Source organism: Asparagus officinalis, chromosome 1 (assembly GCF_001876935.1).
Source record: "Asparagus officinalis chromosome 1, Aspof.V1, whole genome shotgun sequence".
Taxonomy (NCBI): Eukaryota; Viridiplantae; Streptophyta; class Magnoliopsida; order Asparagales; family Asparagaceae; genus Asparagus; species Asparagus officinalis.
In genome coordinates this window covers 10,068,559-10,075,920 of record NC_033794.1, presented here as the reverse complement: position 1 = coordinate 10,075,920, position 7,362 = coordinate 10,068,559, and the positions used below count along the sequence as shown (strand labels likewise).

The window sequence follows — 7,362 nt, the reverse complement described above, 5'->3', positions numbered from 1 at the left end:
GTAGAAAATCTTTTAAAAATCGTGCTTTGCACGGGTCTAGATACTAGTCCCAAGCAGAACAGGAAACCAAAATCAGGCCCATACCCGACTCGCGGTCGACCGTCGAACCCATCACGGTCGACCGAAATCAACGACAGAAACAAAATCTGCTACATGGTTTGGCTTAGTCGACCGGACCAGACACTACGGTCGACCGTCAAAAGTCCAGAGACCATTTTAAAGTGTATTAGAAGGGTTGCTTGGTTGGTTTACCAAAAAAAGATGCAACCTATTTCATGACTAGAAACTCATTTGGGTGGCTTTAGGGCTGAAATGAGTTTCATGAGAAGCGGCGTGACGGAGGCTTTAAGATCTCTTTTACTTAAATTATCAAATCAACAAAACATAGGAAATATAAACCTGCAAACTGCATGCATGGAAGTTAATTTCATCTTTTTACACTGCGAACCAAACAGCATCTTATCGGAAAAACATCCTAATCGATGAGATTATAAACTGTATGTACCTTTTTTGGACATGAGAGCGATGAGATTGCTCTTAGAAGGGGTGGAGGAGGAGGAGGAGTCGGGGGAGGCAGCGGCAGGGCCAGGCCAGGGCATCTGCTACAATGGTAGTAATGCTACGGGCATCAGCCACGTTGCGCCTACCCCGAGACAACGACACTGAGCTGTAGAGAAGAAGAAGAAACATGGGAGGCTGCATTATGTATGAGAGGAAGAAGGAGAGAGGGAGAGGAGATATGAAAATGAGAGTGAGAGCTAAGGAGAGCGAAGTGTCTACGGATTGGGATTCTCTACTAAGGCATAGTGCCTCCTAATATGTTCTAATGTATCTTCACCTTTTATTTTGTGCATAATCACAAAATACGAGCAGATACTATGTAATGAAAGGTGAAGAAGCATTAGGAGATATTAGGATGCACTATGACTTAGTAGAGGATCCCAATCCAGTGTCTACTCTTTGGGGGAGGGTGGAGGTCTGGATGGGGCATCGGTAGAAGATCGAACTTCCCACAAATGCACTCTTTCTTCTATAAAACTACGGAGATTCCACTGTCTTAAGATTTAATCGTGACGATGGCGTGGCATGGATCGTGGTTTCTGCTTGTGATGGGCATGGCATGACGGTAATTATGTTAGTTTGGAGTGAGATTTACTGGTCAACTGAGCAATTAAACACGAACAAACTCTTTTTGCGGTTTTTTTTTCTTTTTTTTGACCGTGACAGACTGACGGAAATTACGAATATTCATGACTTTTGGTAGTCGTTGTTGGCCGTTATGATTTGTATAACAAACTTTCTTTTTCCTTTTTCCCTTTTTTTTATTCAAGATGATTTGTAGAACCTTCTTTGATGATGGTAGGCATGATGAGCGATTTCTCTAAAAAATGCCGAGGATACGGAAGAGGGACAGTATTTAATCCATGACGTTGATAGTGCATGTAGAAAAGAAATATTAACCGTTGATCAAAATTTGTTTTTCTCATAAAAAACATGTATAATTATCATTATATTAGTATATGAATTCTGAGATTCATGCAATGGTTTAGCAAAATTCTTTTCTATAAGCACGCACTAAATGAGATCGATATTTAATTTTTTTTCCCATAGTATTCCTCGGCTGGGCTGAACTTTGGATCACATTAATCACAATTAACGAGGTCCGCTCAGGACATTTAATTTGGTCGAAAGTGTTTAATTAAAAAGATTAAGGACGAGATAATCGGTGGACCAAGATCACATGCTTTTCATTCATTTCCCATATTGAGATCATCATCCTCCTCCTCTGCAACGATTAGAACCATTCATTTCTAAGATCCGACGGCCAAACTTTGTTATTAAGAACAATTAAACTATAGAGCATGATATCCAACGGTATTGCCGTTAGGGGGCATTTTCGAAGTTCAATAAATACTAAGGGGCTTTCAAGTAATTAAAAAAGAGCACCATCATGTCTTGTTCTCCATATGAAGTTGTTATTTAATTCAATCTCACTTAACTTTGATTCCTCTTAACTTATTACAATATCCGTCTACGCTGTTTAACATTATTTTTTTCAGTGAGATCTTCTGATTAGTTCTGGGGATTTAGTATAATCTCGAAAGTGCAAACCAAGTAGAACTATGTATTGATCATAATCGAGTCAATCCACGTAATCCATCTTTAAGCAATATTTAAGCTACTTTGATTACAAAACAGAAATCAAATAAAAACAAAATACATATTATGTAATAAAAAGAAGAATATCATTCTTTAGTCAAAAAATCGTATAGAATAAATATCTTCTTCGGGAATAGAAATTTTAATCAAATTAGATGAAATAGTTAAGAAATTACGAATAGTCACAAGATGAAATAGATTGTGTAGGAATTAAAATACTCGGATCAATAAACCCAAACCTTAATTTCTCTTGGCAGAGACATAAGAATTTACGGTGAGTATCGGTGGCTGGAAAGAGTACTACTAATAAACGAGCTTATGGATCTCTCTTGTTGACAGAAGAAAGAACCAATCAATATTTAAAAACTTTATGATATTTAAGTGCAAATTTAAAAAAAAGTTAGGGTGTACAAGTGATGCCAAAAACAAATGTGGATATATAAGTGAAAGTCTTTTCAAAAAAATTTAAATATATAAGTGTTGTAAAAAATAAGTGAGGATATACAAGTGCAAAGTAACGGAAACTATAGTGAGGATATATAAGTGCAGAGTAACGGAAACTACATTATATTTAAGTTCCGTTAAGCTTAAAAAGATACCACTGACTAAAATAGACAGATTTTCATCTCATAAAAACAATACTCAACTTGTAAATACATATTAGAGTATAAAACTATATCCATTAGTCCTTATTACAACTTCAAATACAATTCAAAAAAAAAATGTTAGTATATAAAATTATTACCCTCAATCGTCAATGTTGAGGTTATTAGTATGCATGTAAGTATAGTTCCGCGTTAAATAGGATAATAAAAAGGCATGAGTTTAAAAAAAAATTAAATCAATACTTAGTAGCTATAGCTTTTAGTTAAAATTAATTTTATTTATTAAAGCCTATCAACTCTTTAAAACCTATCAACTCTAGATTGAGTCTGATTCGCCCACAACAAATGGTATCAAAGTGCTAAATTTTGACAAAGGTCAGTACAATGATTAAAAAATAATTTTCAATATAAAGCCCGAAGGTGGGTGTAAAGAGAATGACTAAGGTCTAAATAGTCATGCCTTTTAGACTAAATCTGGTTCCTAACTTTTGGTTAAATTCCATTAAGAAGAATTTTTCAAAACAGACTCATTCCCTTTTTTTTTTAAAACTGACCCTTTTTTTTATTTACCAAAACCGACCCGGTTTTGTAATTAGCTACTTAATTACCTTCCTAAACAGTCGGGGTTGGCAACCCCGACTATTTAGGACATTAATTTTTTGGGTTTAAGACATCTAATTAGGGTTTAACACCTTCCTAAATAGTCGGGGTTGGCAACCCCGACTGTTTAGGATGGTGATTAAACTGCTAATTACAAAATCGGGTCGGTTTTGGTAAAAAAAAAAAAATGGGTCGGTTTAAAAAAAAAATGAAAATGGGTCTGTTTTGAAAAATTCTTCTTCCATTAACTCTATAGATTGGGCCCATTTCTCGCAGCAAACCACAACTTCAAAGTTTTCGTACGGTGAAATAGACTTCAAGCAGCCTCAGCTGATTAACGCAGTTTATACCATCCTTACACAGTAGTATGAATTACAAACAAGACAATTAATTACTAAATAAACACAAACCCAACCCCAAAACTATAAAAACCTAGCTATTCAAATCAAATACACAACAAAGAAGGCCACCACTAAACCCCCAAACAGAACAGAGTTACTACTACCGACACCGGCCCTTCCTAACGCAGCCGAGTAGTTGTTACCATACGGCAAAGGTGTATACACAGACGGTGCCGGAGGTGTATACTGACAGCAAGGAACAACCACCACCGGCGGGCAGTTAGCAGGAATCTGCGACGGTGGCGGTGGAGGTGGTGGTGCTTCTTTGTACTGTATGTAATTTGGGGGAGGAGGAGCAACATTTGGATTGCATGGGGTACCCTCACAAAGAGAAGATTTGCCTGTAGTATTCTCCTCAGCTTTCACAAAGACGTCAAGAGTTGAAATCAGGAGGCATAGAACGAAGAGAGGGATCATCTTGTTTCAGATCGAGAGAGTAGAAGGCGATAGAGGCTGTAGATACGATCAAGAGGGAATTTAAGCAGTGAGTTGTTGAGGATTGCGTATGCGGCACGAGGGTGAGGGGGGCAACGTTAACAAGTGGAGTGGGGGTGTGACAGCACGTGTGGGGTGGGGTTGACACGTGGGAGAGGATGAGGTGAAGGTGGGTGTCCGCTTGTGGCTACGTCTGATGTAATGAGGTCGGAGGGTTGAAATCTGACGAGGGGTTTCCATCCAAATGTGATATCTGGTTGTTTCTTAATTACTTCGGTGGTGCTCAAGTTACTGTTGCTTCGGTAAGATTAACATGGTTCGGCTCAGAAGGCGAGCAAAATTTCGAACGTGCATGAATTACCACAATACTTCAATTTGCAACTGACTCTGTGACTCGTACTTAAGATGGTTGCTATTCATTTCCAATATAACTACCATAATACTTTCCGTAAATTAACTAAATTTCATTTTTACTCACGATGAATTATTATTGTCCAGTAAATAGCACATAATAAACGATTAAGACATATCATCTGGTGGAAAGAGCATTTAAAGTTTGTAAATGGATAAGATTTTTCTACAATATTTCTCTATTCAAATTACAAGAGGTCAGTCACTTAAATATGTGGAAATAAACAGTAGCTACGAGTCAATAGCTAACTTAAATAAACGTATACTTGGGTCATATTACACGGGCATGATTTTGACAATAATTCTCACATACTATCTCAACGAATTTAATCCTGTATTATCCATCACATGTAATATACAGCAACAAAACTAGTTGGCAAATTTTTCCCTTGTGAAAAAGAACGTATACGATGTTGTAAAGAAGTTTAATGTGTGAAGAAACTTAGCTGTCTTCAGATGAATCGTCAGATCTAGATGGCTGGTCCAGGCTCTTGTCATTTAAATACAGATAGCTTTGCCTGTTGGAGAACGATGATTTTATGCGCCGTGGTGAGAATCCATTGTAAGACTTCTCAGCCTTCGCCAAACCAACGTTAATCATGTAACGCAGCAGCTCATGCTTCTGTGCAAAAGGTTGTTCTGCCATTTCCTTAATTGACATCCACTGCATAAGTACAAATTTAAACAGCTAAACTTCTGGTGTTGTAGGAGTAGGGGAAAATGTAAACCGCTGAGATCCTAAGCAGATGACGAGTACAAGTAGACCTTGTTGTAAGGAAGCAGAAATATTTCTTCCCTTTGATGTAAAATTCCACATGATGATTGGGATAGAGGTGGGATCATTTCGTTTCATGCCCACAACTCACAGGTAATAGGCATAAGTAACCAAGTCATTCAAAAAATTAGTAAAAATTAGGAGATAATTTATAAACATTACATTCATCTGTGAAAGAAAGATGCTCAAGCATATTAAAACTGAATCCAGCATAGACAGAGACAATTATCTTGATGTTGTGTTTGTTAGTGTTTTGTGCTAACATTTCCATTTCCTATATGGGGGTCTTTTGTGGTCAACAGGGGTTCTTTACTTGTAACTATCTCAGAAAGCAGCATGCTAATATTCCTCTGAAATATCAGACAACTTATGTTTAGATTATGACATAGTTAGCATTTATTTCCTAGATAAATAAAATTTTCAGAAAGGAAAGAGGAAGCATAATAACAAGAGCATCATGTATATTTTCCCTGGATGACATGCTGAACGGAATGTCTCATCGTATAACATGTCAAGTGCCCCCCTTCTACTGCTAAACCTTTTTGAATGTTTTATCACAAATTCTTAGTAAACTGAGGACTCAAAAGATTTTATGGAACTCTCCTAAAACAGTTAGAAGTCCCAACCCCCCCTCCGACCAAGACCATGCCCCTCACCTACAAGAAAATGAGGAATGAATAAACACGCTTTTTGTCTTTGCCTCTAGCTTCGTCTAGTGAATTTGAGTATTTTACATTTTCTGAATAAGTATACCTCCTTTGCTACTAGGATGCCCTGTTTGTGGCTACTTTGTCTTATGCCACACAAATAATTGGATGATGTTTCAAGGCTGAAAGAAATAGCTTCAAAATCAGCAACACTTTTTTTTTTACTTTTAGAATGAATTGCCTTCTAAAATTAGCAACTAACGCCTCAACAATATATGCTGATTGATGTGGGTGATGACATTCCACGGTTGAAGATGTCAGATCGTGCAAAAAAGTCAAGATGTGCACTGATATGTAGAGATAGAGAATCCTTTATCAATGTAAGGCAACTTCTACTGATCAATGATTATCTGAACAAACATAATTTCAATGAATAATAAAATATACCACTGGCAGAAACTAATGTTTATGCCACAATACTAGGACTTTGGACAGTTGAGTGTACTGAAGTTAAACACAAAATGTCTTAATTTGGCCTACCAACTACTTGCAATATATCATCTATTCTTTCTCCACTGTCTTCAATTCATTATGGCTAATCGAAATATTTGATTTTATAGTAAAATTCTTCAAAGAAAGAAGCCCATGCAAATATCAAAGCCAAGTTAGTATGAGTTTCACAGCTCAAATTGCATATGCCTCAGCGATAACCAGATATTGACCGACCTTGCAGTTAAAGCTGTCAAAGGACCCTTCCACTACACCAAATCTCTTAAGTTGTGATGAGGGCTGAGGGTTGTATTTTGATACTCTATCACACCCTACAGGCTGAGTGTTCTTTATGTGGGCCGAAATCTGGACTCGCACAGTGATTCATTTTTTTTTTGTAAATCAGCTTTAAATTCGCGGTCAGTGAGAGTTGAATCTAGGTTGATCTAAAACCATGTCAAAGAACCCTGCCATACACCAAAACTCTGGAGCTGTGATGAGGGTTCAAGGTTTCACTTTTATACTTTAACAAAAGCATTTCATGCATCCGATAGATAAGAAAAGGAAAACAATGTTCTGGAAAAAGTACCTGGGCTGCCTCAATTTCTGATTCTTGCCTTCGAATTTCGGATGATAGAGGGCGCATCATGCATATAAAAAATAAATCGGACTTCTCAAAAAATGACATATGGCTTTGCCTATAAATTTTGTTGTCATCAGATTGGTACATGACAAATATAAAAAAGTACTAAGGTTAAAGAATTACAAGTCAAATAATAAGAGTTTAAACTAAGAATATACCTGAATGCAAGCACTTCCACAAATTCCACATCAATCTG

The 7,362-nt window shown here is 36.9% G+C and overlaps 1 protein-coding gene across 2 annotated transcripts in view; it reads right to left on the bottom strand.

Moving 5' to 3' along the window:
* LOC109849152 (nudix hydrolase 10-like) overlaps positions 4,750-7,362 on the bottom strand; it is a 7,758-nt gene continuing 5,145 nt past the window's right edge. Inside the window, exons 7-9 of one of the 2 annotated variants that reach the window (XM_020418969.1) lie at positions 7,325-7,359; positions 7,113-7,221; positions 4,750-5,276 (exon numbers count right to left, since the gene is read on the bottom strand). In XM_020418969.1, coding sequence (XP_020274558.1) covers positions 5,055-5,276; positions 7,113-7,221; positions 7,325-7,359 — 366 coding nt within the window. In that variant the 3' untranslated portion in view covers positions 4,750-5,054. The remainder of the gene's footprint in view (positions 5,277-7,112; positions 7,222-7,324; positions 7,360-7,362) is intronic. The other variant, XM_020418977.1, reaches the window with a different exon arrangement.